At 41.3% G+C, this 18,864-nt stretch overlaps 1 protein-coding gene across 3 annotated transcripts in view; it reads right to left on the bottom strand.

The window, feature by feature from the left end:
• UST (uronyl 2-sulfotransferase) overlaps positions 1-18,864 on the bottom strand; it is a 385,118-nt gene that overhangs the window by 40,775 nt on the left and 325,479 nt on the right. For all 3 annotated transcript variants that reach the window (XM_072966015.1, XM_072966016.1, XM_072966014.1), the window contains 2 exons: positions 6,994-7,091; positions 5,007-5,164 (listed from right to left, as the gene is read on the bottom strand). In XM_072966015.1, coding sequence (XP_072822116.1) covers positions 5,007-5,164; positions 6,994-7,091 — 256 coding nt within the window. The remainder of the gene's footprint in view (positions 1-5,006; positions 5,165-6,993; positions 7,092-18,864) is intronic.

Genomic DNA, 18,864 nt, shown 5'->3' with positions numbered 1-18,864 from the left:
GAGTGTATCGCAGACACTTAAACGTTTGCTGAAAGCGTTTGTTGAATTTTTCTGGTATTTTCAGATTATGCCTGCTATTTAAATATTAGTCTTCACAGAAGAGAAATATTTTTGGAAAGTTATTACTATAAAATCAGACCATATGTTGAATGGAGATAATCTACAGATTTTATTTTTAAGCTTTTATTTTCAACTGCAGACCTCTGCATTAGTGATTAGACATGAAGAAAATGTGGTGGGTCACAGGTTCATGGAGTTTGTGGTGGTTCTGGGGACAGAAGCTTGAATGACTGTGGTTACTGGGACTTGATAACTGTGAGTAAGTAATACTACCCTTTGATTCTCTGTTTCTTTGTTTAGAAAACGAGACAAAGACTCTTTGTCCTCCTCAGCTTCAGAGGGTTCGTGTAGGAAGCAAATGAGCTCATCTATAGGAAAGTGCAAACTGCTATGCAAATTATTATTATTTAGGAACTGTTGCTGACTTTTTGATGCAAGGCTATTCACTTAGATAACCGTGTTGCATAACAAGGACTTTAGCTGTCTGAACATGAATGGATGCACACGCACACACACATACTACACACACACACACACACACACATACAACGAAGTATCAACATGATTAGAATCTGAGCCTAGAAAAAAACCAAAAAGGAAACAAAAAACCCCAATAGGCACATGAAAAAATGTTCAATATCGCTAATTATCAGAGAAATGCAAATCAAAACTATAACAAGATATCACCTCACACCAGTCAGAATGGCCATCATTCAAAAGTCCACAAATGATAAATGCTGGAGAGGGTGTGACAGAAGGGAACCCTCCTACACTGCTGGTGGGAAGGCAGTTTGGTGCAGCCACTGTGGAAAACAGTATGGAGATTCCTCAAAAGACTTAAAATAGAATTACCATATGACCCAGTAATCCCACTCCTGGGCATATATCCAGAGGGATCCTTAATTCAAAAAGATACATGCACCCCAATGTTCATAACAGCACTATTTACAATAGCCAAGACATGGAAACAACCTAATGTTCACTAACAGATGACTGAATAAGGAAGCTGTGGTATATTTATACAATGGAATACTACTCAGCCATAAAAATAATAAAAAATGCCACTTGCAGCAATACAGATGGACCTGGAGATTGTCATTCTAAGTGAAGTAAGCCAGAAAGAGAAAGAAAAATACCATATGATACCACTTATATGTGGAATCTAAAAAAAAAAAAACAAAAAAACCAACTTATTCACGAAACAGAAACAGACTCACAGACACAGAAAACAAACCTATGGCTACCGGGCGGGAGGGAAGGGGATGGGAAGGGATAAATTAGGAGTTCAAGATTTGCAGATACTAACTAATATATATATAATAGATAAACAACAAGTTCATACTGTATAGCACAGGGAACTATATTCAGTATCTTGTAGTAACTTATGGTGAAAAAGAATATGAAAATGAATATATGTATGTTCACGTATGACTGAAGCATTATGCTGTACACCAGAAACTAACACAACATTGTAAACTGACTATATTTTAATTATATATATATATACACACACACACACCCCACACACAGACACACCCAAAAAAGAACCTGAGCCTAGGACATGACTGGTGAAAAACAAATCTTTTTGGAGAATATTGATGGCACATGGACTAATAACAGAGTGGGGGGTCCTATTTTTATAAATGATAATTGAGTTTTTTAACAATTTCATTGGTGTCTGTAGATGGTCTGAATTTCTCCTGACCATCAGTTGTATCTCTGTGAGGTTCTACAATGTTTTGGGTTTTGTTATAGCACAAAAATAGTAAGACGTGGGAAGCAAAAATGTAAGTGAAAAGTGAAAAACAGCATGTTTAATCCAATCGTGGAATGATGGATGATTTTTATAAAATCAGAGTTGCTGGTATATAAACTTTTTAACCCACACAAACTTATTTGACTGTAAACCATCCCCCCTTCCCTGACTCCCTTGGTTCTCATATAATGCACTTTGGACTACTGCAATCAATTGTTCTTGGAACCCTTTTGATATGATCCCATTTTTAGGCCCCAAATTGGTCATAATTGTACATCTGTGTTCAAGCACTCTGTAAACTCCTGCCTGCAGATGCAAACTGTTAGGAAACACATGCACTTCCCTGAGAAAATGGAGAGACACTGCCACCTGCTGGACAAAGTTTAATACATTAACTCAGTTCTGAAGTAAGTAATTCTGCATAAAGAAAATAAACTAAAGGTTTTTCAAGAACTGAATCTTAGGGTCTTAGTTAAAATAAAAATGCCATTAAATCACTGTACACCCATCCTATAGCTACTAAATAACTTATATATAATAGTCTGAAAGATTCAACATTCACCCCAAGTTAATGGTATTGGTCCCAATCACATCTCAACAGTGGGTTTCATTTAAAGTTGAAATTTAAGTCCCTGATATCTCTGGTAAGAGTTCAAGCATAGAAAAAAAGATGATTTAAAAAAAAAACCTCAGTAATTTGGATGGTGTGTGATTTTCAGCCCTTGAACATGTCACTGCAGTAATATTTCCATTAAGCTTATTCCCTATGGTTGTTTCAGGAATAAGGGATTGGCCAGAATACAACCGTTCCCCTCCTCCCAAGTCAGAAATACTATTTCCTAAAGGCGTTCGATTTGCTAGTCATAGTTCAGCTATCACTGATGAAATAAGTGAAGGGTCATCATTTTCTTTTTTCTGTCCTTCCTTCTTGCCTCCCTCCCTGCCCCCGATCCTTCTTTCCTGTAGAAGTTACACAGAGAGCTTAAGTCCTAGCTTCTCACAGACACAGGCCCCGTCTCTCTCCTGTAATGCTGTTGGCAGTCTAATAGCTAATTATTGAACACATCATACCTTAAGCTCTGGGCCAATGACTTTACATGGATCCGATCAGGTACGTCTCACAACAACCCAGTATTGTTTATGCGTCTTATACATTTGGGGAAACTGAGGGGTAGAGGGGTCACCCCTTCCCTCTGGCTATCGGCTAAGTGGAGGAGGGGCTTTAACGCCCAGGCTGTCTACTCCAGAGCCTGTGCTCCCATCACTGTGATATCCCGTCTCCTCCACAGAGACGCACACAGTGAGAACAGAGAGGGCGGGGTGTCGTGACCAGAGAGTGAGCTGGGGTCCCTGCCTCGATCACTTCAAGGTCACCAGCTTTAGGGAAGAATGGATTCTGCACAAATGCCCCTCCATCCAGGATCCTTCGTGTCCTCTAGGTGGCGAGAGCCTCTGTAACTAAACCTGGGAATTATGAAAGCAATGGGGACTGTCTAGAACTTTTTGGGGGTGGGAGAAAAGCACCCTATAATTGCGCTAACCAACAAGAGGTAGGAAAAGGAGCCTTACAACGTTCTACATGATACCTCAGCATCATAGTAATACAGATCTCAGTGCTCAGCCTCCCAAAGCTGCATTTGCTCTGAGTCCTATGGGCAGAACTACTGCAGAAAAAAGTCTAGTCTAACTCCCAACTCAGTGTTCTTTCTTTAAAGAACTGTTCTTCATGAATAACAGGCCAGTTTCAACTTTCTATGTAAATATCGTCAGATTTAATACTGCGATGCAAATGAACTCTGAGAGCACAGTACTATACTCTTAATGGGAGGTCTATTTTTTTTGTTACTCATGCCTAATAAAGATAATAATATTTAAGTTTGTACTGTATTTATCATCATTGCTTATAAAATATTTAAGTAAAAACTTTTTTTTTTGAAAAAACAAAGCAGTTAATTTATGAATGAACTTACATCCTCAAAGTTAGTATGGCGGTCATTTGGAATTACACGTTTTTCCTTTTGTAGTAGTTGGCGATCAGGACAGCCCACAAAAGTCTAGTAAATTCCCTCCTGTGGCTCCAGTGTTTACATTTGTAATGGAAATAAGTTGAAAATGAATACTAATACAATGTTGGTAACAGAAAGCATTTAAAATACAAGGGAAAGGGATTGGACACCTGAGCTTTCAAGTCCCCAGGCAGAAGGAAGGTGATGGGTTAACATCAGGTATACAGTTCCATGTCCCGATGCTAGGTGGCGCTACTGAACTGGAACAGCTCGGTTATTTGTCCAAATCAAGGGTGTGTTTATGAGGGACATTGATATAAACACTTCTCCAATCACAGATATCCACTTATTCTCTCTTTAATTAACTTGCTTATTTACTTTGGCCTTTAACACCACTATGATGTTAGTTCCTAAAGAAATCATGACTAAGAAAAATATCGACAGCTCACTACTCCTACCCGGCAGAACAGGCCTCTCATTTCAGGACAACAGAACAAAACCATCAACAGACGTGACCAGGTGGTGGTGGTGCTGCCGTAGATGAAGGAGAACAGGAAAGAAACAGTGTTTTTGTCTTTCTCTCAGGACACAACGACAATGAGAAAAAGCAACAATGGATTTCTGAAAGCTACCCTATCTGCAGGGACACTGCTTGTAAGTGCTTTGCTGCATTCTCCTTCTTGCTTCCATCTGGAAACCACTCCATTTGTTGAAGTAAAATCATAATTGTATTTTCAATGGGCTGCTTTCTCTATTCTCTGTGCCAGGACTTGCTTCTGTCAAGTGGAAGTGGGACCAGAGATACCTCCTCACACAGTGGCTCCCTCCTACTCCCACACGTTCCCATCGACGGACTCGGACACGCACCTGCCTGTTCGCTGGGTCACCCCAGCAACACGCTCAGGACAAGGCCAATGGGGATGTTGCCAGTTTCATTCTCCAAAGGGAGGAATGGAACCATTTAAAACATTTAAAGGAGGAAGGCCTTTAAAACATGGTGAGTTTGTGTTTGGCCTGAAACTCCAGGTTTTGGCATCTATATCTCGTGGTTCTAACTTTGCTTTGAAGCCAGGGGAACTTCCCTTCACTAACAGAAGAGATGATTTCATTCCTTTATTTCCCGAATCCTTTTCTAGATGAGAAACCCCCGGAATGGAGAAGCGCTCGCTCACAAACGGACTTACCTGGGTCTTTGTAGATACTGAGCACACCTTTGAAGTAATGAGGTAAAAATCTTTCCAGTAAAAGCAGCACATCTTCCAACTCTTCGAGGATCCCCACAAGCAGGAAGTTTTCATTCACGTTCAGTTTTGCTCTTTCCAGGGCCCACTCACCAGGCTCCCTTTATGGATATAAAAAGGATTTGGGAGTCAAAGATTGGTTTTTGAAATGCAGCCAACAACATGCTGATGGTCTCTCCCCTCAACCCTCCATCCCTTCGCAAAAGCCCAAATCCCACTTCCTTCAAGGACCAGCCCAGGAGCAGTGCCTCCAGCAGCCTTCCAGCTGCCCCTGCCCCCGTTCCCGTCCTGGTCTCACCTCTGTCACCCTCACCTGTGTGTGGTGCCAGGGCCTCGGACTTAGCCTGCCCCACCTAAATGTTTGTTAGAAGAAGAACACAGGCCTGGGTAGTTCGGTCTCCATAAACACTGACTAGAACGTCTTTTTAGTAAAAGGACCAAACCGAATCCATAAAATTAGAAGTTTGGAAATGTGAAACTGACTGATTTCTTCTGTAGAAATCAAAACAGGTGTCAGATCATGTTTGTTAATCTTCTCATTCTTTTGAAGAGTTTAAAGACAAATCTGGCGTGTTTTTTTTTTTAAATTACAGAAGGAAAACAGCCTGATCTTGTTAGTAAGGCCAGTCTCTGAGCTAACACTGACATGAGCCCAAATAATTGTTGTCAAGGTGGAACAAGGTGCCATCTTGAAAGCGTTTTGAAAATCATCCTGTGTGCACCTAGATGAGGCATCAGAAGGACTTGCCCCAATTTTAGGAAATAAAAACTTTAAAAGTATTTTAGGGAGTTAGAATCATGTTTTTTTGGAATGAATATCTTCATTGTGACAGAAAAGGAGTCATCTGGCCTCAAATCTTCCCAGGCTCTGAAGCACTGACCGTGAACCAGGAGGCATTTATTACAGGGGAGAGGGTGGGTGAAGGGGGCCTCCTGAACTCAAGCGTTATGATAAAGCAGAAAACTGACACTTCTAGTCCCAGAATTCTGACCATAAACAAAGCAGTGAATCCAGCAAAACATCCATAACGACAATACACATAATAACTAAGCAGTAATCATGGTGAAGGCAAAATGTACCATGAATGAGTAGCAATTTGGAAATAGCTGTGTCTCCCCCTCCCCTCCACAACCCCTGGTCTCTTCAAGAACACAGTGACCTTCTAATCAATGTCTCCTTTGGGGGAAAATGTCACTTCTGGCAGCATGGTTTATTTTCCACTGAGCAAAGATAATATTCATCCTCACTACCATTTCTTCTGGAAGCTACATATTTGCCTAGTACGATGAGTTTCAACTGCAGCTGGACCAGTCACCTGGGAGGTGGTCACAAACCTGGGCCCCACCTCAGAGACTGTGATTAGGATGCGGATGCAGGAGGTGGGTGGACCCCACTCGGAGAGCCCTTACTGTCTAAGTCACTTTCTAAAGAACGCCAAGCATCCAAGTAAGGCTGAGGCGTGATCACTAGAAAGTACTTTCTTTTCTTTCTACTGAGTATGTCTCAGGAGAGAGGCCCTCTAGAATTCGGGGTGTGAGCATCCAGTGATTCAGACTCAGTGAGACACACCACACAGGCAAGGACAGTTCCTGATGGAGCACAGTCAGTGCTCCCCCCTGCTCTTTACTATCTCGTGGGCTGGGTAGCGACAGCTGTGCGTTAAGTAAAAAGAAGAGTTTGGTGGGCATTTCAGCTACACAGCTTTATGGGTGGTTGCCAAGGCCTCTGTCAGACCCTGATTTGTTAATTTCTTTATTTATTGGACATTCAGAGTCTCAAGTGTGATCTTTAAAGATTAACAGTAAATATAAACAGAATTCCAGAAGGCCAAAAGACAGAGGATGTGAAAGATGCCCGTGCCATCCAGTTGGTGGATTTCCTGCCGCTGTTGTCCACATTTGCATGCCATCAGCCTGTTTCAGTCTTTACCTGCATCTGGGATGCTGTCCACAAAAGTATGGAATGATGTAAAATAACCTGGGGTTGGAACACTCGGGATAGTTTTCAAGAATACACTCATTGATATCCTAGAAGAGAAAACACAGCAGTGAGATGTCTCGTGGTCTCTGCAGTGCTCTGTCAAATGTCACACAGTGTAAGAAAATTGATTTTTAAATGACACGGGCAAGCCTTGAGAAGATGCAGAGAACTGATGGATTTCATGAGAAGACTTTTTTCCTTCCTTGCAGAATCCTTCTCCACTGGCCAGGTGCACATTACAGTCAGAGCATTTCCGACAGTGCTTGTACTGTTAACTGAATTTCTGTGTTTCCAGTGGCCTGAAGTCTTTAGCTAGATCACAAGTATCTTGGAGCAGTTCTGCTGACTGTGGCTTGTGGTGGTCCTAGCAGTTACGAGAAACTGGGAAGTATCCAGTGGGCACTTAAATATTTGTTGAATGAATTCAGTATGACTTAGTTCTTAAATCATTCAGACTTAATGAGACTCAATCCCTGTATGGCCAACCTGTAGAAATGTGTTTCCTTGTGTATCCATAGGTCCAACAAACAATTAAGTACCTACAATAATCACATAAAGGGTTTGTAAATTTTGGAGGGGCTGTAAAACCATTTCTAATGTTATATTTGGTTAGAAAGTGACCAGATGTTTGCATACAGACATTCTCTCACTTTTAAAGGCAACAGTTGTGATTTCCAGATAGAAAATCTGGAATTCTCAGACAGAAATTTCTCCTCTACAAGGATGAGTGTGGTGTCTTTGTCAGGATTACTAGAGCTTACAATGGCTTGGCCTGAGGATGAAAACAAGGGTTAAAAATCCACTTTCATCAGGCCAGCTTACAATGGATACACTAGAGAAGACATGTCTGGTTCTTAGGCATTTCTAAGGAGAAAAGATAACCCAATTTATAAACAAACCTAACAGCTATGTGATGTTTTTCCAGAGACAACACTGGCAAGGCAGATTAAGAGTGGATGTAACTCAGTAAGAATGGCCACGTGGTTGACGGAGTTTATGAGTTAGTTGAAGCCACTGTATCTGATATGATTGAGGTAGGTCGTTAGTTATTAAAAAAATTTTTTTAGTTCAAGTTGAGAATCAGAAAAACACAACAAACTTTTTTTTACAACAACTTTCTCTTTTCCCTCTCATACTTTTTTTGGTTTATGTACCAATTAAATAAATTACACAATTACAATAATAAATTCAACTGGAATAAAGAGATTCAGCAAAAAACACACTCTAGCTAGGTACCTGCACCTACCATGGGAAACAGAGGTGCACAGTTCCCAAGGAGGAACACACTAGAAGCAAACAGAATGGTGTACGTCAGCCCATCCAGCCACACGTGAAGTAAAGGGTAGTTAAGAGCACCTCACTGTGTATGAAAACCCATTAAAAATGCATCATATTGGACCCCAAATATCTTTCTAAGAAGAACCTAACACACAGAAAGGTATGTGTAAGACTATTCATCGCTACAAAATTTATTACAGCAACATATGACAGAACACATACGTTCATTAACGGGGAATTGAGTCACAGAGAAGTTATGGTGCATTCATACAATAAAAGACTGGGCACCCAGAAAGGATAAGGAGCGTCTACATGCACTGTCCTGAAAAGTGTACGTGATGAGTTTTTAGATGAAATAAAATCGATTACAGGACAATATGAAAGACAACATAAAAATAAACGTCTGTGTTTACACAAAGACAAAAGTATCTGGAAGTATAAATACCCAGCTGTTAAAAGGAGTTGTTTATGCTGGAAGATGTAATGGACAATGGGAACACATTGAAACTTTATTTATTTTTGAAACATTAGCTTTTATTATAATGCATGTATTTTAGTTTTGCCATCAGAAACGTTTAAGGAGAGTTACACTTTGTAAGACAAAGTAAAGCTTGGGTGGAAGGGTGACTGGGCTGTGCCATGAGGACGCTCTGACTTCCCTGTCTTCCTTCACCCCCCCAGGTATCCCCTGGCAGTTGGCTTCGCCCAGGAATATAAGACTTAGGTCAGAGTGACCCAATAACCCGGGCTGGGGTCAGAGGGAGGGGGCCAGGAGCTGGGTGAGAAGCAAAGCGCGGAATTCCAGCCAGGGCCAGTGTGGCCAGAGCCAGAGGGTTTGTCTTCTGAGGTCGAGATTTTACAGCAAGTGGCAGAGTAAAATGACGGTGATTTAGGGGGTGTCCAGAGACCTGTCCCATACACAGTCAGCCCCACAGAGACCTGCATTAACACGAGAGGCAGGGCAACAGAGCCCACCGAAGGCTCCCACAGAAACTCTCACAGCACCTGCGCTTCTCCAGAGTTCACTTTACAGTTGCCTTTTAATAAGGACTTGTGTAATTATTTGTTTAGGCGGTGAGTCCAGGAGAGCACAGATGTCTGTTCACTGCGTCTCCAGCGCTTAGCACCCTGCCTGGAAACAGCAGGAGCGCAATAAATATTCAATGAATGAATGAACAAATAGCAGAAGGAACAAGCCAAGACACACAACCGGGATTCTGTCCCCAGAGATCCTGGCCTGGAGCTCGCAAGAGCGGGCAGAGGACATCAGCTGGTGGGGCTGGGAGCAGGGAGGGCGGAGGAGTGCAGGGACCTAGGAAGGACATTTCTCTTTCGGAATCCACAAATCACTTCCCGAGGTCAATTTATGGGAAGACATAAATTCCTAGTTTAAGAATTGCTGTTAACAGCTCTTCCTTTCTTAGATCAAAGCATGTCCCGGGAGATTTCAAAGAGTTCCATTTGAGCCTGTTAGGTTGATGAATGGTGTTGGCCACAACCGTCTTATGGAAATGCTATAGGACGACATAAATAAAGGATGACTCAGGTGTAAGACCAAGCGGAAGCAGGAAACGAGCTGTGAAGACCCACGCACTTAGCTGCCGACGGCTTAGCCGCAGGGCACAGTGATGCTGCTGGCTTCCCAGCAGCTCCGGGACGGGGCCTCAGGAAGCTGCTCCCGGCCACTCACAGTCCACTCTCATTGGAACAGAGACCCTCAGCAAGTGATCTTTCAGTGTCCTGGGCAACTGAATGGGACGAGTGTCAACACAGCTGTTCGTCCAGTGTCCTCTGACAGGCACCGCCCAGTCCCCCGGGACCATTTGGTTTCCACCAGAGTTAATGATTTTATCTTTGCTGTTAGGTTTCTTTATCCTGTGTCTACAATCACCTTTTTTTTTTATCAGTCACCTTTTTATACTTAAGTTCCCTTCGTATTTACATATTTTAAAACGATTATGCAACTTTATTGTTTCTTCCCATGCAGTGCTTCTAGGATAAGGTTGCTTCAAATGAAAACCTTAATATTTGTTTGAGATTTGCTCTAAGATCGTCATCATGATGATGACTTCAGCCAAACTGACCCTCTCACCCTTGTTTGATCTACGATTTGCTTATCTGGTCCTTGGATCTTGGCGTCTACCGTGGCACCCCACAAAGCTCTCCCCTGCCCAAGTCTAGCCCTAGTTTTAAGATTGAGTCTAAACATAAGACCCCACTCTGCCCGTATTCTCAATTGACTAGGGGACTGAGATATTCTTTATAAGTGAACATTCCAGATGACTAAGAGAGTCCTGTTAATCACCAAAACTACAATAAAAGACCAATTTTGGTTGAAATTTATTCTAGACTATTTTTTAAAGTGTACATTTCCACCCTCTAGGTTTTCTTCGTGGGTTCATCTTCTTCCACTTTGATCTTACAGCAAAATCATCTTTTTATTGAGTTGCTCCTGTTAACATTTTCATCGGATGTGCTGTGCTGAATAATACTCACCTGTTAAATGCAAAAGGGCCCATGGAGCCCAAAGGAATCCCCAGTCACTACGGCCAGATCCCCGGGAGTCATTCCCGATGCCTCTCACCCTCATGCTCCACGTTCGTTCACTCAGTGACCTGGCTCTACAACTTCACCCCCAAACTGTTTCCTAAGCTGTATTTCCCCACCCACCCCACACTGCTCGGCTCCCCTCCAGCTAGTTAGTATCTCTTCCTTTCCTCTCTTCTCCCCAAATGCATTCTGCACAAAGTTGCTGCAGTAGTTTAACTGATAGGTAAATTCATCCACGGCACTCCCCTGCTCAAAAACTCTGAAGGCCTCTTACTGACAATGCAGTGGGAATAACAGTCAGTTAGGGCACCTGTTAAAAAAATGCTAATTCCCAGACCCTGCTTCCAGAGTGTCTGATATAACAGGTTCTTCTAGGGACAAGGCTAGAAATCTGCATTTTAAAGAAGAACTTCTGGTGATTTTGAGAAGCTGGTCTCTCTTCCTGAGCATTAGCGCTGTGCCCGCAGGGAATTTCATGCCCTGCTCCTATGTCTCCCTTGCCTGGAACTTCCTTCTGCTACTTCTTCTGGTTCCAGCAGCAGGACCAGGAACGGGTGCCATTCCTGGCAGGACTGGTGTTAGCCCACTCTAGCCCCCCCGCAGAAGGCCCCCGAAGCTGGGGGAGAATTCAGGAGCTGACAGGGAGTTCAGGGTAACTCCTGGGGGCTTTCTGAGTAGACGAGGCACATACAACCTACATAGTGTGGTTTGCAGCGTTTTCCTCCTCCACAGTCCTCATTTTAAACAAATCTCCTCACCTCTTACCAAGTCCTGGAACTTCGTTCATTTAATAAGACAAAACAGGTAAAGTGTGTAGCACATTTCTCATTCATTCCCCAGTCTTCTGTCATTCAATCCTCTCCATTCCCGGGCCCAGAAAGGAGGGAGTTAAGGAGTTCCAGGAAAAGGAGAGGCCGGGTACACACGCTCCCTGGTGGGAGAGGGTGTGTCAGACGGGCCAGGCTCCAGGACCCCCAGCCCTATCGAAACCAGAAGAACTGTGCTTTACTTGGGTTTGTATAAGATTTCGTTTGAAAAAAGGTTTTAAACCTAAGAATCGTTGCTTCAGGCCAGCGCACAGAGGCTCAATATTGGACAGGCTAGCCCAGCACGCCATCCCGTGGCTCCTCCGCCTGCTCTGTACAAGCAGGTGATGCTGAGTACAGGGCCCAGGAAGTCGGATCTTACCGGCTGGGGCATGATTGTTTGGATCCTATGATTAAAGAGCACCTTATGGAGAAAAACAAAAAATGAGAAACCATTTCTCCTCTTCCTCTCCTTCCCAGGGTCCAGGCTGCTCAGAGTTCTAGTCTCCCCGCGACTTTACCCTTTAAGGAAAGAAGGGCTGCCAAACCCATGTGAGCAAGGGGAAGGGCAGGGTCCTTATACGTGCAACAGTGTCCAGTGCTGGAGGGCATCTATATTCTAAATGTCAAAAATATCTTTAAAAATACATGACATCTTCTATTGAAAAGAAATTTATTATAATTTTGACATATAGTGTCAATTCCTTGAGGATTTCAGTTTTCATTATCAGTCGTGAATGAGTAGAGGTCCTGCCAAGTATGCAGAATTCTGCCAGATTGTGCGGTTATTTTATTAGGCAAATAAATGTCTACTGAGATGCTAATGTAAAAACACTGGGCCCAGCCCAGTTTCGTACAAACATTTTCAGAAGTAAAAGTGGAACACATTATCAGTCACTCATTTTCATAATTATAGTTTTTTTGGCTAACAATCATTTCCCTTCCTTCTACATATAATGCCTGGAATATCTGCACAAAGAAAATCTTTAAGGAGAGGTCAGCCCCAGTGGGAGTTACTTAAGAAACCACTAGATACTCTAAATTTTATACAAGTGGGACATTTTATGAAAGTCTGTCTGGACAAAAAATTTCCAGCATAAATTTTATGGAAACATAAATTATGAGACCTGAATTCAGGGACTAGTTGAAGGAAGACTCCTGAGGCAGAGGAAGGCTATCATTTCTTTAATGCTCTTGATTGGAAATGCAACCCAAGATACACTTCACCTGGGATTCTGATTTTAAATTTTCAACTAGAATTTTCTTATGTGACTTACATCTATGATGCCACAATATGGTCTAATGCAATTCGACTTCAGAGATTCTTAATTTGGGGTAGCTCAGAATCAGTTGTGTTTAAACAATTCAAGCTCAACTTTTCAAGAAATGCATGCCAAGATTCTTTAATTATATCATGAATTAAGGCATCTACTGTACTTAAGATATCATGGTAAACACCCTGGCCCCAAGTAGCTGACCAATTGTGCCTGTCTCCCCTTACTTAGTTTATAAAATGTCATATCACTAACATTTATGTAGAAAATCTTCTTGGCAGTTGGTTCCTTTTGTTATTAATGCTTTTGCCTTATATTAAAACTTGTCTTATATTATAAACTTTCTTTTAGTATTCAAATGGTGACCTTTTCCCATCCCTTTATTTTCAGCCTATTTTCAACAGACAACCCCTCTCTCTGTGTTTAATAGATGAATTTAATCATTTACTTCTACTGTGATTGTTGATATATTTGGATTTATTTTTGCATCTTTGTCATCTTTGTGTTTTGTTTGCTATTCTTTTTTTTTTGCTTCTTTCTTTTCATGTCTTCTGTTGGTTTTTAAAGTTTTTAGTAAGACCTCTGCCTTTCTTCTTCTGTTTCAGCATCTAAAGATCATATTGCTATTATTTACATGATTACCTTTACATTTTTAATTTTCTAAGATTCCCCCTCCCCCTAGTTATGGTCCTGACAGCTTAAAAATACAAATAATAACAATAACTGCAACTTAAAATACTCTCAGTGCTTGAGAAGTCCTGAGGAGGGGTGCAGAATTTTAAGAAATTATTCACAAATGAATAGTCAGAAAGATGGGCTGATGGAAGAGTCATTTAAAAATGCTGAACATTCAAACTTGACTAAATTTTTTTCTAATAAAATCTGAAGTTATTTGGTTTTTCAATATTCCTCCCGAATCTAGAAGGATCTTAGCACTTTTAATTACTCATTAAACCCCACCAACTTCATCTCATCAATGTCTAGTTTTAATCCTTTGTTAACACACAAAAAAACTCAGCACTCAATATTTACCTCATTTCAACAACATATTTTAATCAATGGCTATATTCACTGTGGTGTCTTGTGTCCTATACCTTCCTTCCTTCTCCTTGTAATCTTTCAATGATCCTTTCAGAGAAGTCAGGAAGTGGTCAGCTCTATCTTTCTATATCTGAAAAAGTCTATAGAGTGATTGTCTAGCTGGATAGAAAACCCTAGGTTGACAATTATTTTCCCTCAGCACTTTGAAGATACTATTCTCCCATGATCTACTGTTGCAGGTGGGGAACCTGCTATTAGCCTGACTATGCTTCCTTTATTAGTCAGCTGATTTCTCTCTTTTTCCTTGATACCCTGCATTTCACTCTGCAGTATCTGGGGGTAAACTGAACTTTGTGTACTCTGTTCAGTACTCATGGTGCACTTTTAGTCTGAAGAATCACACCTTTAACTTCAGAATACGCTATTTTTCAATAGCTTCAAATACTGCTTCCCTATCATTTCACCATTCTCTTTTTCTGGAACTCCTACTGAATGACCATTGGAACTTTATTATCTTTTCAACATCTTTTAACTGCTCCTTCTATCTATCTATCTATCTATCTATCTATCTATCTATCTATCTATCTATCTATCTATGTTTAGGAATTGAATTTTTGGTCAGTTCCTCATGCCTACTTCCTAATTCAGAAAGTTTCTCTTTCACTTCACTCACTTCAGAGTTTATTTTATTTCTTAAACTCTATGCCAATGACTCTATTTTTCATTTTTAAAATTTATAATTAACTCTTTATTAATATCCTCATGTTCTTGTTTCATGTTTTTATCTTATAATTTCCTGCTCTTTTTTAATGGAAGTTATTCATACTTTTATCTTTTCAACATTCTAGGCACACTTATTTTAAAGCATCTTCCTTAAGGACATCTAGAATGATTCCTGCCCCGGTGGCAGATTTTGCTGCCTGTCTTTCTTGTATTAGATTTTTTCCCCATGTGTTTAGACTACTGGGCCTGTAGGCTCATTTTGAGTGGGAGATACCTTCTCATTCTCACTTTCTCTTTCTTTCCTCTTCCTTCCCTCTCTCCCTTCCTCCCCCACCCCCACCGCTGTAATTCCCTAGTGGTTTTGCAGTTTCTACGATCTGGACTTCTGGCACTTAGACCAGAACCAGGTCTTACTTGCAGTTCCCATCCCATGGGAATATTACAGATATTACAAACCTGGTTATCAAGTGGCAAAAATTTGGTTCACTTCTTACTTAATAGGCTGTGACTTTGTTTCACCACCTCTCTAGGTCTACCCTTAGAGGCAAAGCCATAGTTCCAGTGACAGGTCAGCAGTCATTTTGTTTGGTTTTCTTCACTTGAGAGTGAGGGAAATGTGGCTCCCCACCTCAGGCCCTTAAAGCACTGAGCCTGATTCTGGCTCTGTCTTGACAAGGAGTCCAATGCCTGGGCTGCCACCCCCTGATTCTGGACCAGAGCTCAGCTGCCTGCAGTTTCACCACTGTTCATTACTCTGGTGTTGTTCCAGGCATGGGGACACTCTCTGGATTTCCTTTGTAAATATTCTGCCTATCATTGCCATGTGCTGGGGCCAAGGGAGTGTGAAAGCACCACACCATCTTGCTTGGGGGTCCTGTGTGGGCTATTTGTGCTTTTTCTTTTTCCTACAGGGAGTTCTATCAGAAGGCATACTGAGTGCAGAGATGTGGGTGACAGGTATGAGGAGCGCACCTTGCTGAGTCAGAGGAAAGAAGCTTGGTAAAATGTCAAGTCCATGCCAAAGCAAGGTCACATGTCTATTGAAATGCGATCATTTGTGCTTCATGAGGATGTCAGAGACATAGGGCCAATGCACAGTTTAAGCCAGACCTAAAACAGTGTGATTCCTGAGGATTCTTCTTACAGACCCTACAATAAGTAAATATAGCATGACAGTGACTTTGTTACAATGGCATTGCTTTGAATCTTTTAATTGCTACAAGTGTGTTGCCAAAGGTTCCAATATTTGAAGTATACCACAAATATAGAAATGGTGTAATTTCTGCTCTGCATTTTCTTTATTAGTATTATACAGACTCTCAGCTTCTGGAAGAAAAGCTTCATGTTTCCTCTCCGTATGATGGTATCCACCCTGGGCCAGGCAGGTGCTCTTTTATAGCTCATAAAAGTGGCCTTTGAAGGTGATGAAATTTTAATTTGAATTGTGCTATGCCTAGCAAATCACATGGGAATCTGGTAAAAGCTTTCAGAAGATGGTACCGTTTTTCAATAAACAGCATCATAAAAAATTTAGCAGCAGAGTGAAATCCAGATTGCAAGTACTGATGCATTTTAATCAAAAAGTACTTAAACAATATTGTGGATAAAGATATACAAGTATGGAATTTTTTTTTTAGTAGACATCTGGAGGACTGAAATGTCACTAAATGACCTCTAACCTACTCCCTGCTAGAAAAGGTATATTCCGCTTGGAGGAATAATGACTTTGGGGTTTTGTGACTCTGGGTCCCCAAGGCCCAGAAAGAGCCATGTGGCTGGGCCTCTGCCGCCAGCAGCTCTGCTGTGATCTCTGAAAGTACTGTCTTGGTTACCTAGTCCCCTGAGCCCAGGGTGATTCTGCCCCGTGCACTCGGCCCAGCACCTGGACGGTAGCAGTCTCTGCAGAAGGGGGCCACGCTGATTATATTTGGAAGCACACAGTCAGTGAAACTATCTGACCTTCTAATATGACTAATGTTGAGATGCTGATCAAACCTTTAAAATAAGCAGGAGGCCGGGTTTATAGAGAGGTCCCACCCCCTTTCTCCTACCTGGTCACATAATAGACAGGTCAACACTCTGTGGGCTTTCTGTAGGCTGGCAGTGTGATATCGCTTGATTGCCAGTAGATCTTGTGGGGCCTACAGTTTTACCACTCTGGATCTTAATAGAGCCAAGGGGATGCAGGTTAACTCCTCACTGCTCTCCATGGAACACCAGGAGGAAAAGATGCTGGTAAAACTTAGGCCAGAGATCAGAAGGACCACTGCAGATTTTACTTCAAAGTTGAATTATGAAGTGGAAAGAAATGCATCATTCACCTCAGATCTGCTCACTTCACCTGTTAAAAGAAGCCCTAGGGGGAGGCTAAGTCCCAACACAGTTCAGTGTTTCCTGGAGGCAATAATGAGCAGACAAACCAGGCTCCAACAGAGCTTCTCCACCGATGTGAGACTTGGTATAAGAATGGCAGGAATTCCTGGGAAACCAAGTATGCTCTTCAAGGGTTTTATACCATCAAAATTATTTATGACTCCTTTGGGCCACACAAGTTAGTAAAAGCCACAGAAAATGTCTTAACCTCACAGAATTTTGATGATTTTGCCTTCCCAGCTGAAGAGGTTCAGAATTCCCTTTTCTTTCTTTCACATCCAATAGTCTAATAGTTTTGGCCCAAAGGGCCAAGACAAACCACAGAAGTCACACTTTCAACTTCTGGTTATTCAGGGCATAAACAACATGTTTGTGGATTTTTTCAGGCTCACAGCTTCTCCTTTCTATGACCCCACAGTCCCAACTCAGAGGGTCATAAAGAATACACAATAGGTTTAAAAAAGAGAAATTGAAACTAACTAGTCAGAATGATTATTTTAGATGAACTTTGAATTTCTGTTTCTTAAGACCCTGTTATCATGAGTGGCTAAGAATTGACTGGGTGATGGAGGTTCACTGGGCAATTTTCTTTCATATGAATATTTGAAAATTCCCATAATGTATAGTAAAAAGTAAACAAAAAAATCAGAAAAAGTACTGTGAGAATAGTTTTGTCCTCAGCCACATGCCTCATCTTTTTCCCCTTGCCTTCTTTTGCCCTGGGCCTCTTTTTTTTTTTTTTTTTTTTTGGAGTTCATTTGTCCATTCATTCATTTATTTGTTCATTCATTCACATTCTGTCTTTCTGTCACTACTTTAAGGCTTCTTGGACTGTTTCCTGTAAGAGGCCTTTATGAATCCTGAGTTTCACCTTCATAATTTTCCATCCTAAGTTTATCTAGAGACCTCATTTCTGACCCTGTCACTGGCCCTGCTCCCTGGATTCTTTCTGCTCAAGAATGAAATACAACTACATAGAAGTCAAGAAAAAAGAAAACTACCGAGTCAGGCCCCCTTTTTACACTGGTTATTGGGTTTCTCTCAAAGCTCCCTTAGAGTACGTTCACTCACATCCTTATTACGTGCAGCTGGGTTTAAGAGTACGCCACTTGTAAACCCAAATTCTCATCTTTTAAGGACTGTGTTGTAAAAGTTTCTCTTTTATTACCTTTTTCTTTTAATTATTGACATTCTCTCTCCTTTTAAATTTATTATCTGCCCATGGATAGACTCTGCCAAGGCTCTACAAATAATGAAAACATTCAAATCACTATAATAATTTCTACCTACATAAGCAAACATTTATTAAAATCAAGAACTATTAACATAGAGTTCCCCAGATATTTTTCCCTCTAAATCTCTCAAATTGAGAATCAAAGGTAAAGGAAAGCAAATATTTTATAAACTCAATCTAAAACATAGAGAGAGTTGCACCAAAGATGAAGAGGGTGATTCCACAGTGTATAAATATGTTTATCATTTAGACACACATGTGGAAGAATTTGTAGGAGGAAAAGCAGAGTCTGCCTGGTGAAAAATTGACTAAACATATTTGGGAGGGACATCAACAATTGATAAGCCCTAATCAACTATAATAAGTTAGGTGGTTAGAAGCAATAAACACTTTCAACTCTCAAGGCGCAATGTTTAATTACTGTTACAAGATCCATAGCCCTCATTCAACCCTGTCCTTACCAGGCTTCCAACATATGTCGGGCACTGTGTTAGGCACAGTCCATTCCTGCTCCCCAGGAAGTCACGTTCTAGAGCAGGGG

The sequence above is a fragment of the Vicugna pacos genome, chromosome 8 (assembly GCF_048564905.1).
Source record: "Vicugna pacos chromosome 8, VicPac4, whole genome shotgun sequence".
Classification (NCBI taxonomy): Eukaryota; Metazoa; Chordata; class Mammalia; order Artiodactyla; family Camelidae; genus Vicugna; species Vicugna pacos.
This window is presented reverse-complemented; position numbering and strand designations above follow the sequence as displayed.